Raw genomic sequence first — 16,183 nt, forward strand, 5'->3', positions numbered from 1 at the left:
GATTCTTTTATTTACTTCTTTGTACAATTTAATTTTTATTTTACAAGTTTAGCGTAAGTTTTTCTTAAAACTTTTTTTATTACTTGATTTGTAAAATGATCATTAATTAAATGTTTTGTAATCTTGGTGTTAATTAGATATATTTATTTGATTTGATTTTATTTTATTTCTTAAATTGATATAGAATTAATGAAAAAGAAATAAAAGATATTTTTATTTTTCTTTTTTTTTTGGAATTTTTCTGTATACGTAGGTTTAACAAATCGTTAAAAAGATTTTGGAATGAATTTTTGAAAGAAAATTTTAAAATCAATGTTATTTGTGGAGTATCGTAGTTTTAACTTATCGTTGTTTTAGCTGATATCGGTAAGAAAATTAAATAATAGGAGAAGAAGATAGCGTCGGAATTACTGTCGTTTCTGAAGGATTAACTACATTTCTTTAAGAGCATGATAATTTGAAAGTGATATTGAGAATTATCATCATTTGTTGATTATTAGGAATATTCTTTTACAATTTTTCAGCAGATGGCAACGAACTTCAATTTTTATGTTTCATTATCATTCTTTTAGAATGATGTTTTTAGAGTTTAAGAGATGGCGTTAGTGATTATTTCGCATTTATATTTTTATTTTATTTGATTTCCTTGTCTATAAATGTTTGATCTTATTAAATTATTTATGTGGCGTTAATTATTAATTAATTTTATTAATTTTCATGTATTTATTTTTTCTTTTTTGTTATTTTTTATTTTTTTATTTGTTTTTATTTATAACATGTAGTTAGAGATATTAAAATATTAAAATGAAAGAAAAAGAGTTATACTTTTCAATTATTAATTAATAGATTTTTCGTAACTTCTTAATATTATATGATGATATATAATTTTATAGCTTATTAAATTTTTTATTTTTATTTAAGCTTTTTTTTATTGTGTTATAAATTTTTAATAAAATTATTTAATAAACTTATTAGTTTTAAAAGTTTTATATATTTTTATTATCGTAAGTATGACATTCCTTCAAAAATTTCTTCTATATCTTCTTTTAGTCCAAAAACTGCTAACGCAATGATTGCTTGGTTGCCATTCCAAAAGTGACGGACCGCGTATGTTTGAATTGCTATAAATTTTAATTCATCTTCGAGGTATTTCAAATGTTTATGATCGTATCCTTTTAGGACTGTTATTCTTTGTCTGTTTCCATATAATTGATTAAATGAATTATATTTAATTTATATTTTGTTGTTGTTAATTTTTAAAATTTTTTATTTTCTAAATATATACAGAATTAAACAAAAAGTGCTATAGTATAATTAAATTAAAAATTATTAAAATTAAGTAATATGTACCATACCCAGTTTTCATCCAAGTATCAATGTATTGGCTTTTCACTTGATCAGAGTCCAATATATTATGAAGAAACATCAAACATTTTGCGATCTAAAATTAAATAGTTAAGAATATAATAATATAATAAATATAATTTAAATATGATTCATCAAATAATATTATAAAATTATTATAAGTATATTTAAAGAGAGTGTTTTACATATTTTTTAAAATACATAAAATATTGATTAAATAAAGAATATATATTACTTACATTAGCTGCTGCTACTCCTCGATTCATATGCAAGTCAGTATTAAGTATAGCATAAAATATATATTGCTTTAGGAACGGTTGACGTCGAATATTGACAGTGTTTTTCTGTTTTTTGTTTATTTGATTATTTTTATTTATTTGATTTCTAAAATTGAATAATATAAAATTCAATTATATATATACATTTTTACTTTGTTTTTCAGTTATTTTTTATGTTTAAAAATCAATCAATTTGTTTTTGTTATAAAAATGTAATTCAAGAAAACCTATTAATTATTTTCAATGGATTTAGTAAATTTTTATTCATTTTCTTTTTGTAACATCTTCGTTTCGTTTTCTTTTCGTATTTCATTATAAAAGAATTTCTTGAACGTGGAAAATATAAACGAAAAAATATTTACTTCTTTATCTCATCTTTAATTATTGTCATCACCTATTAAAATATATGCATTGTATATATGCAAATAAATAATCGTTAAAGTAAAAAATGCACGAAAATAGAAAGTTATTTAAAATTTAAAAGTGGATTTTATATCGTGTTTAAAGCAGATAACATTATCTCAAATATACGTTATTTATAGCTATGTGAAAAATATAATTTAGGTAATTATATAGGTAGTCTTATAATTTTTTTTAAAATAAATATTTATAATTTTAGTAAAATAATCGTTTTTTAGAAATTAAATTTCTTATATTTCTAATAAAAACGCGTAGAATACATACATATATCAAATTTGGATAAATATTTCGTACTTATCGGTTGATTAAAATAGTACAGAAAACTGTTTCATCATCTGCTGCATACTAATTTATTTCTTTCACATTTGAATACATTTCATTTTAATTTATGGGTAAAAAATTCAATTTTGTATTAATTTATCTATGATATTTATCTTTGACGTAATTAATCATCAAAGAGAGGTTATTTGAAAGAATTTTATTATCTGTTATCGACTTAACTGAATTTGTATTTATATATTGAACTCTCGCAAACAGAATAAATCGACATTTTGAATAACCGGCAATTTCAGGGTAGCAGTGTAGTGTTTGGTATACTTAGGTTAGAATAGCTATTTTCATAATTAAAAATATTCGTGGTAAATCTGAATGTCATGTGATTAGTACGACATTTTTCGATATTAATAGTGATTAATATTCGAATGAAAGTTTATTGATCTAAAATATATTTTTTGTGGCGATATAGTATATGTCGAAGGTTGTCAAAATATCTATCAACTGTTCTTCTGTCAAATGATTTTTATACGACTTTGATAAAAAAAGATAAATAATTTAAATTGCAACAATATTAATAATATTTCATGCATTGAAAATGGCCGCGAGTGAACCAGGTGTATCATTACTTTCTAGAGAAGATAATAAGTGGAGAAAAGATTTAATTTTTCAATTACAAGAAAGGAACAAGAGACAAACATATTGTTTTGCAGATCTTATTAGTTTACGTAAGATTTCATTTGTTATTGTTATCAATATAATTAGTTCTATTAATTTAAGTGATATAACAGTAAGTTATTGTTATTATTTATATTTTAACCTTATGTCCTAATATATTTATAATCTAAATTGAAGTATAAATAAGTTATTTTATGAAGAGGAATATGTCTAACACTATTTTGTATTCATAGATAATAGATTGTTTGAAAGTGCAAATACATTACGTGGAGAAAATATTCAGTTAACTATAGCAAATGAAACTCTCCGTCGTGAAGCAGCAAGTGGGACTCCTGGTTTAAGTGTAAATGCTGATCTTGAAGCTCGACTTCTAAAGCAAGCAGAAGAATTAGCAACATTACATAAAAGAAAAGGAGAACATACACAACAAATAGTAGATCTCAATAATAAATTACAAGAAATGATGAAAGAACTTCAAGTTAAGGAAACAAAGTATGTATTTATTACATTATTATTATAGAATTGAATATTTTTTTAATCTATTAAAAATAAATTATATTTAATAAATTTACAGTCTTGCAGAAAGTATAGAGCTTAATACAAATTTACGTTTAGAAATATCTAAATGCCTTAACAAAGAGAAGGAATTGGAAAGCATTAATCAAATGTTAAAAGATGAGCATCAAGCTTTGCAACTTGCTTTTGCATCTTTAGAAGAAAAGCTTAGAAAAACACAGGTATTTATTACAATAATATATATATATAATATTATTATCTTTTAATAATGCAATAAATTATGCATTTTATATTTATTATAATTATATATATTTAATATTATATATTTAAATTTAGAAATATTAATATTTTCTAATATTTAATAGGAAGAAAATCGTCAATTAATAGAACGTTTGATTAAATACAAAACTCGAGATGCAGAAAAAGTGAATGAAGAAAATGACAACTTTTTGAAGTGAGTACAATAATTATTTTTATTTTATTAGCTTTTTGTTCATATTAATTATTTTTTTTCCATTTATTAATTTCTTGTTAAGTTATTAAAAAAATATTTCATATAAAGATTTATATTTATTTTCTTATTTATTTTATAGTATTATTAAATAGAGAAAATGGCTTTTATTTAAATGTAATATAATTGTAACATATGCTGTAAATAGCTTCTCTCAGTTATGTTTTTCTTCTTGAAAAATGAATTTATTTTTTTTGTGCTTTTATGCAAAAGTAGTATTTTACCAAATATATTTCAATCTTTATCTTTATTCTTTATCTTTTGTTGCTATGCATTCTTTGTAAATTAGGTTTTTTTTTCTGTCTTAATTTTATTTTATGATTTTTGTTAATATTATAATTTATTTTCACATACTTGATTAATTTTTTAAATTTTTATGCTTTTAAATAATTTTCATTTCATTTGGATTTTAAATTTTTCATAATATGTTCTTTAATCTTATATAATACAGATTGTATTATAAAAAAATTAAATTAGTTGAAATATATTTGAAATATATTTATGTTTGTTATATTTTCATTTTTAAAAACAAAATTCTTGTCATATAGAGAGATATAAATTAATGAATTTGCATCAAGAATCATTTTTGTTACATTTATTTTGTCATGTCTTAAGATTTATTTTCATATTTTTTAATAACAGTTGTAATATATATTTATATCGGTCACAGATCACTGGTTATGCTTCTATACCATCTGTCGGCAAAAACTTTCACAATTATCATAAATTATATAAAATAATAATTTCAAAGCTTTTGTAGCAATTAGTTTTAATTATTTGCAATTTAATATTAATTTTTGTATAATTTTTACATTTTTATAATTAATATATCGATAAAAATATGAAAATAATTCTTTCGTATTTTATTTTTATTTGTGTGTATAAATAAATTTATTTTTATTATAGTTAATATAATTAACATAATAATAATAATAAATTTAAGATTTAGTTATAATATATGTATATTAATTGATATTGATAACAAATTAATTATATTAAATTTACACATATAATACATTGTGATTTACTGAAAATAATAATAATAATAATAATAATTTAAATAGATATTAAATTTTTTTTTTTTTTAATAATTATGCTTGATAGCTTATATTTTACAAATGCTACATGCACGAAATTTTAGATATTAATTTCGTTTCGCATGATAATATTGTATACTAATTTAAGAATATTTTGTTATTGAATAATATATAACAATTTGATAATTCATATTCCATTATCATACACATATCTTTTTAATATATTATTATTTTTTATCACTTTTCATAAATGCATATACATTTATTTTTACTAAAAATTTTATTTTTTTACATCCTATAATGTTATTTATTAGATGTAAGAGAATTTTTTTTAATGAAAATTATACAAAATTATAAATACAAAATTCATATTATTGTGAAGGGTTTAAAAAAAAGATTAAAAAAAAAAAAACACAAAATATATTATATATAATTTTTCTTAATATTTAAGATTTTATTTTTAAAATTTAATATGTCGCAATTTTTATAATTCGCGATTATTAAATTTCTTCATTTTAAGAACAAAAATCTTATCAAATTATATTTATGCAATTGAAAAAATTATTTATCATAAAATTAATCATTTAATATTTAAAATATATATAATATGCCGAAATATAAATTATTTTATATTTTATTGATATAATTCTTTCTAATATAGTGTTCTGTGTTTTTTCATTTATAATAAATGATAATTCAAGATATTTTAAAATTACGGGAAGTTATTGAAAATAATATTTAAGTTAAGTATAAAGATTTACAAATCATTTTCATTTATTGAAATTATATGCAAAATATTGAGCTTTTCGCAGAACAAGATGTCATCATCGTAGCACTTTACATTAGCACTTCACAATGCTTGACATTTTATTTTCAGTGAGAGTTTTTCCAGTCCGACAGCCTTTTTGATGCATACCATTTCAAAATTTGGGTAAGTTTGTGCAAGTGACGTGACAGAAATTTGCTTATTGCTCAACTACAGCTTTGGGTCATTTATTAAAGGAAGCTGATCGTACCATATGACCATATCCTTCATTTTGTTTGTGCTTTTGTGTCCATGAGTATTAAAAATAATGTATTATCATATAACGAATTAATATAAGAAAGTAAAATAAATGAGTGAATTTAAAAATAATAAAAAAAAAATTAAATAATAATTGCTTAAAAATGTTTACTTTACGGAACAAATAAGTAAACATTAATGATTATAAATATAATTGAACTAATGTGAACAGATAAGATATAATAAATGTTTAGAATAATAACTAATACAAAAAAATAACATTATCGAAACATTGATATTACTAATTGTTTTGTTTTGTGCATGAAACATAACAATGTGATGATCAAAGAGAAAGGGCATTCCGATACTTTTGGGTATTTATATACAGCATATTGTTCTCTCTGATGATTATTTGATTTTTATCAAATTGTGGATATGTTTATGTGATATTTTTCAGAAAAAGGCAAGCAAAGGTTCAAAAAGAATTAGAAGATGCTGCACGTGACACACGACCAGTTAGTCCTGATAGATCGAGTTTAAAAGAAGGAATCGCTGGTCTTCCTACTGCGGTACCGACGAAAGTATCCGTCACGTTTGTACGTTGACAAAACTTTAATTTATAAAATAATTTATATTACGCTATATTACTGTGGAAATTTTAGTACAAAATGTTTATTAATTCGTTGTAACACGAAAATGCATGTTTTGTATGACGAAATAAGAAATTGTTGAATGCAATCTCGACGCTTGATATTTGGAAATTTGTATCACGAACAATTACACAAACATTTTATTTCTCACTTCATTAATATTATTAATTTCATGCAATGATTTAAAATATCCGATTTTTAACGATCTTCAAATATCAAATAGAATTAGATCTATGTGATACGTCAAAAGTTATTTTAATACGTGTTAGTTATAAATTGAATATTTACAAAATTACTTTTAAAAGATATATAACGAAATATATATATATTTTATTAAAAAAAAGTTATTTGTATTACAAATGTGTTAAATTTATTTTTTTGGAAGATTTCATTTAAGAAGGTTATTTTTTTATTTTAACGATAGTTAAATTAATATTATAAATTTTATTAATGGAATATTGACATATGGATATGTCAATATGCATATGCAACATTCGTTTTCGTTTAATATATTCACATATCTTATACAGTATCAATTTCTCCACATATTATGTATTTAGAGATTAACGAAGAATAAATATACTATTTTTAATACTTTTTATAAGTACAGACATAAATATTTTCAAGATGAAGTGTTAAATTAACTGTAAAAGATTTATTTTTCAAGTGTAGGAATGATAGTATGTATTTATATAAATTTTTTACACAAATAAGTGTAAGTTTTCTCTATACATAGTGTAATTTTATAGAAAGAATATATTAATTCGTTAAACTAATTAGGTATCAGGTAACATCGTTTGGTTTAAGTTAGTTCGTTGTGTTTATAATAATAAATTGTTTAATGGGAATATATATACATAATATATATAATCGTTGAATACTATATTATTACTATTTATAGTTCTTGTATTTCTCACTTATGCATGTTATGTTACTAGAATATTAATGTTATTGTACTATTATTTACTATAGTAGCGATATTTACGTAAAGTCTATTATATTCTAATTGAGTATATACATATGTAAGAAAAACGTATTATTTATAGTATATCAAGTTAAATATAGTAATACAATATCACGTTATTTAAGTTAAGTATATTCTTCTGTGTTTACAAATATGTCAATAGATTAGATAATATATTAAATGGTGGAAAATATTATTTAAATATTATTATATTGTTTAAAACGGGATAATTATATGGATATTAAAAATATTTTGTATAGATATACCATGTACCTATATGCTCTAATTTAATACCATTTATATTATGATTTTAAATGAGGCCTTGTAGTGTATAACGCAAGTGATAGTATATTAATATAAATTTATTTTAATAAAAATCATATGAATTTTTAAACCATTTCGCATTTAGTTTTAGCTTAGTATAATTTATCTATTGCACCGAAATTTATCTATAGCATCGAAATTTAATGTCCTGTATTTAGCAATATATTTACAGCATTAAACCATTTTACATTGAATATATTATCATGATCACGCACAACATAGAATGCGCGTTTTATGCATGAAAATTGCAAAGTAAATATAAATTCATTTCAATATTCAAAGTATTACATAATATCAGTATGATCATTTTTCATATTATAGCATTTTTATTCATTATTTACGATATTACGATTCTATTTATTTCATATATTTTCTATTAATTTTTTATATAATTTTTATTAATTTTAATTTTTGAAGCTTTTAATAAGAGTAGCATATAGTACAGATACTAATTTTTTTTTAATTAAAATCAATGTTATATCACAATATTAATTCTTTTAATTTTGAAATATTTTTTTTAATTTTTCAGTATTTTCGAATTATATTTTATGTTTAGTAATCGATTATTTTCTTGTGTCACAAAATTTAATATGTAAATTTAAAAAAATTTTTTTTTTTATTTAAAAATTTTTAATATAAAAAAACTTCAAGAGATTTTCATCAAACTATTCTGTATTCGATCACTTCGTTATAATTCGAACGAACAATATAATTTTACTTCGATACTCTTGTTATATTAATTACTGCCTCATGCATGCCCATAAACTTTTCAAAATTTATACGTCAAGTGTTTAATAACCCTTGCAGACTGCACACGACGGAGAAGTTTATGCCGTAAAATGGTCTCCCGTCGAGAGGATGCTTGCCACCGGTGGTGCTGACAGGAAGGTGAAGCTTTGGAATATCTCAAAAGGTGATTAAATGAAACAAAATCGTATTATTATCGAAAACGTTTTCGCCTACGATTTAAATATTCGTCGCGAATCTCGTGTGATACATATACGAGTGATTAATCAAAATAAACGATTCCTCGAACAGTCTCTGGTACGGAAATATTATCGCGCAAGCATCGAGGTCTCCATGTGTATAATCTATTTACCAGTCTTGCCATTATTCAAATTTGTAACGAGCTCCAATAGATCGCGTAAATTATTACACCACTCTCGTTTCAGTCACACGGGTCTCACAGGAGTTTATACGTTCAATGTCATAAGGGTTCAAGGATTAAACGTATAATGTTAAATAGCAGAAATATTTTATCGCATTGAAGTGCTAATGTGAAATTTAAATTTAAAATTTAAATAATTGATTGTATGACGCGTGACCTATTGTACAGTACTTAAAGTTAATCCAATATCAAATACAAAATTTTCTTAATTGAACGAGACTACGTAGGCCAATCAAGCGATACACAGTTACTTTAAAATTTCATTAAAACTTGCTATAATAGAGCAATTAAAACTTTGTTACCATCTTTTGTTCATGAATACGTGCTTCAAAGACTTCCTTTTCGTGAAGATCGTGAAAAGAGAATTGGAGGGATACATCGAATAGTCTGCTATGAGCTATTACGATAAGCAATTTCATTAAGGAATTGAAATTTATTTTATAAAGAATTTTATCAAATTTTATTACCAAGTTTATCGATACTTTATGCTTTTTTATCTTCTATGAAACAAGATGTATTAAGATCATTCGACGCCTAGAACGCCAGAAGAATAGGGAGATGAATAGAAATAGAAAAATGATGCGTCAGATAAAATATATCGCGATGTGCTCTTGAAGACCTCTTTTCTTTCTGGTGAATGAAGTATGTTAACGAATCAACAGGTTTCTTGCAATGTACAGCCGACTAACACCGAGAAGTTTATTAAAGTTCTGTCTGCTACGTTTTCCTTGCTATATTCGAATGACCCACACATGCTTTATGGTGCTTGAATGTAATCTCCGCGCTATGTTGCAAATTGGATGAAACATCTATCTTTATTATTCAGATTATATCCGCTTAACTCGTCTCATTCGTGGATTTTCTCTGGTATTCAATCTCTCTTGACACTTTTAAACGTCAATTTTTTTTTATTTCATTTTTAATTGTTTTAATTTTAATTGTTTCGTGATCTTAACTATCTCTTTTTTTAAATGATTATCATATTTTTGCATTGTAATCTAAACTAAATTAATATAACCACGTAATTTAGTTGATTTTAAGATACAGTTTAAAGAAATTAATTGCAAAATGGAGATTATTTTAAGAATAATAGAGAAAGGAATATAAATGATATAGATAAAGATAAATTAATGTGAATAAGTAATAAGATAAATCGATTGTTTTTTTACTAACAAATTTAAATTTATTTTGTTTCAGGTGCTTCAGAGAGCAAAGGTATTCTCGTTGGTAGCAATGCTGGAGTGATGTGCGTCGATTTCGATTCTACAGGAACATTGATCCTTGGAGCATCGAATGACTACGCCAGCCGAGTATGGACTGTCAGTGACTTCCGATTAAAGGTAAGTGGAAAACTTACTTTGCGCGTAGTTGATCTTGCAAAAAAGTAGATTACCGTATAAAACTAATGGAATATAAAACAGAGGGATTTCTTTATTCAAATATTTTTTTCATCTATCGAATTAGAATCATAAAATTTTATATACCATGTTGTGATTAAATTATTAAAAGAATACAAACAAAAGAAAAATATATATTTTATTTTTACTTTCATTAACTTATTAATTTTTATTTCATTGGCTAATATTTTATATATGTATTAGAAGTTTTTGATATTAAAAAATAATCAAAGTATAATATATTATTAATTAAAGAAATTTATTTAATTTATTTAATATCCTATCAATTTCATTAAAGAAATAGAAAAATATTGAGAATTTAATATGATTCTAATTCGATGGATATATCATTATTCGTACATTGATATCGAATATCGTTTCTTTAAAATTGAAATATTAATTAATTCCAGTAGCATATTCGTGTCCATGAATACAGGAAGTACGATGTTCCATTCGAAGAAACTTAAAATTTTAAAAAGAAACTTAAAATTCCATTACATTAACAATGGTATCATTATCAGGTTATATCGTATCACATTAAAGTTTAGAATGAAACGACAGTATATCAATTATAAATATTTATCGTCGTATCATCATATCACGCTCAAAAACGAGAAGAGACAAAAAAAAAAGGAGATATTAGAAAGGAGCAAGAAAGCGTAATAATGAGAATCACTCTATGAAAATATGATTAGCTTCGTGTCCTAAAAAGTGCATAAAGAGACGTCTAGGAGATTGTCCATTAAATTACAGGGTTATTCGAAAATGAGACGGTCTGGCTAGTGAATCTGCAGAAATGAAGCACTAGAATATGAAATTTATCACTCTTTCCAAATGACCTATTACGCTATAGTCCGCGTGAATCTGTTGGCGGGGAATCATAAAGTTGATGACGATTCGCAAAAACCATTTCGACAAAATTGTTCCATGAAATCATTCGAGGACCTTCAATTGTCATTCTTGTCGCGTTGGAATACCTTCTTGGCGAATACCTTCCATAATCTTTCACGAGAGAATAATATTGTCCCCTCTCGTCCATGATGTCGATATTCCCCCTCATCTAAAGTTTGTCCTAGTTTTGTTCGACGTCAATTCTTTATATTGGGAAGGAACTGTAAGTTTCGCGGTTATCTTCTTCGTGATACTGTCTTCTTTTCTACTCTTTGAGACCTCTCTCGTGAGATCTCGTTGAAAGGGGAAGAAAAGTCATCAGTAGAATGATCTTTTTTTCTCACACGTACGGAATACGTTTCTTCTATTCGGATGAAAGATTGCGTGGTATGTAGTTTTTATTTGAATATCAATTGCGTTCAATCTCGAGCACTGATTGTATTGTAGCAGTTATATTTTATTATTTTGGTCATATCGTCAATATTTATATCGATGATGTATTGTGGTATAGAATAGCTTCTGATAACTGTTTGAAGTTTATAAGGTGGTTTTAAGTGGGAGAAAAAAATTATTGTTACTATTGTCTTTTTTACATTTTTTCATTCCATGTATAAATATAATAATCTTGAATCTTTAAATCTCTTTTAATTTATTAGTTAGGATTTTCAATCAATTATTACTTATCTTAATATCCAATATAGTATCTGGAAAAGTAATATACGAAAATTCAAATCGACAACTATTATATTCTTCGAATTAAAATTCAATTAAGCTAAAATAATAAGTAAAAGTTAATCAAAATTGAAAGAAATTTAAATTAAACGGAAATTAGAACGAAATCAAACTAAATATTCCGTAGAAAGCATAGAATTTAGTTAACGATTTAATACAAAATTCGCAATCACACTAGTGTACTCATCACCAATATGTACGCGTGTAACAAACCACACGAGTGTATCCGAGCAAAGTTAGATTGGGCGATAACGTGACTTTACAATTCCATGACATACTTGATACCACGTTTCTAAGTTGCATTGTAAGGTTTCAGGTTGCTTGCTATGCGGTAATATCGCCGTTTATAGCATGGCCGTTGCCAATGGAATACAATGTGTAATATATCCGTATGAAGGACGGTCGGTGTATTGTTCGCGTATCGTTGGACATGTTAAATGTGATTATTCGTCGCCCTCGGATCGTGACTGTTATATACGGGTATTTCATCCTCTTGGAGGTCTTTCTCTCGTTCCTTTTCCCTTCGAGAAGCTTCTATTTCTTCCTCTTTCTTTCTTTCTTTCTTCTTCTTCTTCTTCTTCTTCTTCTTTTTTTTCACGGAACATTTTTTTCTTCCCGTCTTGTTCTCGAAACAAGTCGCGTTGAGAATCCACTCAGAGGCGGCAGTTTCATTCTAAAGATTGGCGGCCAATGGTGCGTAAACTTACGAGAAAACACGCGAACTCTTGAAGGATTCGAGGCGTAGCCGGCCACTCTCGGTTATTCACGATGAAAGGTGCGAGAACTTGGCCGCACCCGATGTTTATTCGCCTTTGCTCCTCGTCTCGCCAATCTACAATGTTTCTCGCGCACAGTTATCCCCCCTGAACAGAAACTCTTGATTAATTTCTTTACGCGGCGAGCCAGTTTCTTGTCCCCCGTCCACTTCGAGAGGATGCTCCACTCGAATATGTAACCGTCCCCTCGTTCGTAAATTATAGCTTCTTTTATTCGATACCTTCTTATTATGGTGACGACCAAGGAAATACGTAACATTTTCCTCCCTTCGATTATTCAAAGTCCGTCCGCTGGTGGAAAAGCTGGCGCAATTACTGGAATTTCAATATTTTCACTGGAAACGAATCGTTCGCCCCGTAGAACGCGGAATCGTTCGCGGATAGATTTTATTCGAGCGGGTATAATAGATGCGATGGAATTCATGAATAAAGTTTTTCCCTTAATCATAGAAGTACCTTTACTTCTCTGTTTTTTTTTTTTTTTTTTTAACAAAGGAGAGATGAAGGGAAAGAGAAAAAGAGAGAGAAAGGGAGAAAGAGAGAAAATAAAGGTGGAAAAAGAGTTTCTTATAGATGTGGTAGAATTGAAAGCCATGGGTTATCATCCATTTCCTTCTTCCCTCTCTATTCCACGATTCTTCATGGCGGTTTCGACGGGTCTCTTTCTCGTTTTTTCGCCTGGTGACCTCGCTTCTTAAATTTTATATTTCTCGGTAGGACCCTTGTTTGTCACCCTTCCTGGCAGGGAAACGATGCGTTAAACGAATATCGATGGTATTGGAGGGTACCTGGCCAGAGCGATAATGGACTCAATTTCGCGGCAGTAGGGCGCCAGTCGTTTGGATTTCTCACGTCCCGGCACAATATCGATTCCCTTGGTGAAGCCCTCAGTGATTTCCTCCTCGTTCACCATTGTGAAATTGCACGTACCTTTTTATATTCTTCTTCAATAGTTGGTGCAAGCTTTCACATTTTTTTCGTTCACGGTTATCTTCTTTGTTCTCGATTGTGTAAATAAGAATAACACGAATATCTTTTAATTGTGAAAGTAGATATTTGTATTTAAATCGTGCTTGAGCGATTAAAGGAAATGTGAATATTTTCTCGTATATCTCTCTAAGGATCTTTCGAATGAACAAAAATGTTAATCGTGTTTTTTTCGTAATTTTGGAAATAGCGACAAAAAATGTAAATATGAAAATTCTTTAGGTTATATCTAGAATGTTTTAGAAGTAGATAGTTATATTTTAATGTCGCATTCTACTTTTCCTAAAATTATGACTTCGTTTGAGAATAAAAGATTCGAGATTATTTTTCGTAAATAGAGACACACTGCGTTAAGAGAAATTATCCAAATGATTATGAGAAATAATTTTTGAAAGCAACTCGCAACTTTTTTACTTTCAAATGAACTCGTAGATATAAGAATGGAGAAAAGCTCTTTTAGATTTGAAAGCTCTTCTTTCTTAAAATATAAATACTTTTTATTTGTAATAAAGTATCTTAAAAATATTTAAAATTTATGTAAAGGAATTGTTGGAAATTGTTTTTTTCTTTTAATCAAAAAAAGAAAGTATTTATATACGTTCGCCATTGCATTTTTTTATCGACTTTTTTCCTGAAGGCACATAAAATGCAATGATATAATTACAATTCACGTGATATTTCTTAACAATGAATCTGCTCTCTTAAATCACTCCTAATTGTCCAAGACGTATTATTATAGTAGGTTATATCCCGTTTTTGGTTTTATATTGGTATATAAAATACGTGTTTAACAAGAATCGAAAGAATTACTCGTCACTTCCGTGATTAGTTGATGATGAATCGTTGATTATACTACTTTCTATCTCGATATTCTTTTTGATTGGAATAACTGACTGTTCGATCGTTGAAAACCTCTGATTTTCGATATAAAATAATGTATTTTTATACAAGGTGAAGTCAGGGCGTTATTCACATAAAATATCATTGCTATTTTTAGACACACGAGAAAGAAGTATTCATTTTAGAGATTTTATAGCATCAAGAGAATTACAATGTGCCATTAACGAATTTTTTTCGGCAAATTCAAAGACGTTATCTGCATTTTCTTCTAAATAACATGTGCCATTATCTTTTTACTCTTCTGTCAATGTGAAGTGACTGGTACGTATTTAGAAAATTTCAGCAAATTATATAGGTGGAGTATCATTAGGTATCAAAAAAAAAGGGGGTAATATACTGATCTTTATATTGGAAGACATGTTAAAAGTAACGTTCATCTCCGCCAATGCTATGTTATATCGAGGAACATGATGGACTGATCATAGTATGCTCCAATGATTTGCTATTCGATATTTTTTGATGTGATGAGTTTATAATTACTTTGAATGTACGTAATGGTACAAAGGATTATTATCTCATCTCGTTTTTGAGGTTTAATGATCTGACATTGTATCTTTGAGTCTATCTAACTCTAGTTATTATAGAAGGAACAAGACAGGTATGATGTAATATCGAATATAAATGAAGATGATCTCGAAATGACTTTGATAAATATATATGATAAAATTTGATGAGATAGTGGGATATATATCATTATATAGGAAGTGATATAAAATTCATATTTATATAGAAAAAACTGATTCTCTTAACTTTATATCTATATAGATTTATATTTGTATGTCGTGTATTGAGAACAAAAGCAGAAAAGTTTATCATTAATTGATTAATAAAACATGATTGGGTTAGTAATATTGAATAACATGTATCTTTAAATACTGTAAAGATTTCATTGCATTTTTACATTAAAAAAAAAAAATGATCATAAGTAATTTGAGGAGAAGAGATAAAAATTAGAAAAATATTCGTATTGTAGGAAAAAAATAATAGAAAAAGAATAAAAAAAAAGAAAAAAAAATAGATAAACCGGTTCGACTAAAGCTGAAACGTTAATTCAGGAAACAGAAACGAAGGTGCTCTCAGGCGTCATCCAGTAATTTCAGGGTAACACGGTGGGTAGTGGGTACCATAGTAGTCCCCTTCGTTCAAAGGCATTACTTTCAAGCCCTGCTCAGTAATTACCTCGCGAAATTACCGCATTTACATCCCTAATAGAAATAGGTGGATATAGATAGGAATGTCAGGTACGCTGCGCGAATATCACGAAGGAGAAAGGGAAAAAAAAAAAAAATGAAAGAAACAGGGAATTAATCTAA

At 26.2% G+C, this 16,183-nt stretch overlaps 1 protein-coding gene across 6 annotated transcripts in view; it reads left to right on the plus strand.

Annotated features, from left to right (window-relative positions):
* Positions 1-2,451: 2,451 nt before the first annotated feature.
* Positions 2,452-16,183, plus strand: part of LOC102672118 (autophagy-related protein 16-1) — a 574,752-nt gene continuing 561,020 nt past the window's right edge. For 2 of the 6 annotated variants that reach the window (XR_004150865.1, XM_031511826.1), the window contains exons 1-8: positions 2,452-3,064; positions 3,248-3,506; positions 3,589-3,751; positions 3,896-3,984; positions 5,956-6,009; positions 6,539-6,677; positions 8,827-8,932; positions 10,385-10,527. Coding sequence is in view for 2 of the 6 variants with exons in the window: in XM_031511826.1 (XP_031367686.1) it covers positions 2,935-3,064; positions 3,248-3,506; positions 3,589-3,751; positions 3,896-3,984; positions 5,956-6,009; positions 6,539-6,677; positions 8,827-8,932; positions 10,385-10,527 (1,083 nt within the window). In the remaining 4 variants the exon portion in view is untranslated. The remainder of the gene's footprint in view (positions 3,065-3,247; positions 3,507-3,588; positions 3,752-3,895; positions 3,985-5,955; positions 6,010-6,538; positions 6,678-8,826; positions 8,933-10,384; positions 10,528-16,183) is intronic. The other 4 variants (XR_004150867.1, XR_004150868.1, XR_004150866.1 and 1 more) reach the window with 4 other exon arrangements.

This window comes from Apis dorsata, unplaced genomic scaffold (assembly GCF_000469605.1).
Source record: "Apis dorsata unplaced genomic scaffold, Apis dorsata 1.3 scaffold_353, whole genome shotgun sequence".
NCBI classification, from domain to species: Eukaryota; Metazoa; Arthropoda; class Insecta; order Hymenoptera; family Apidae; genus Apis; species Apis dorsata.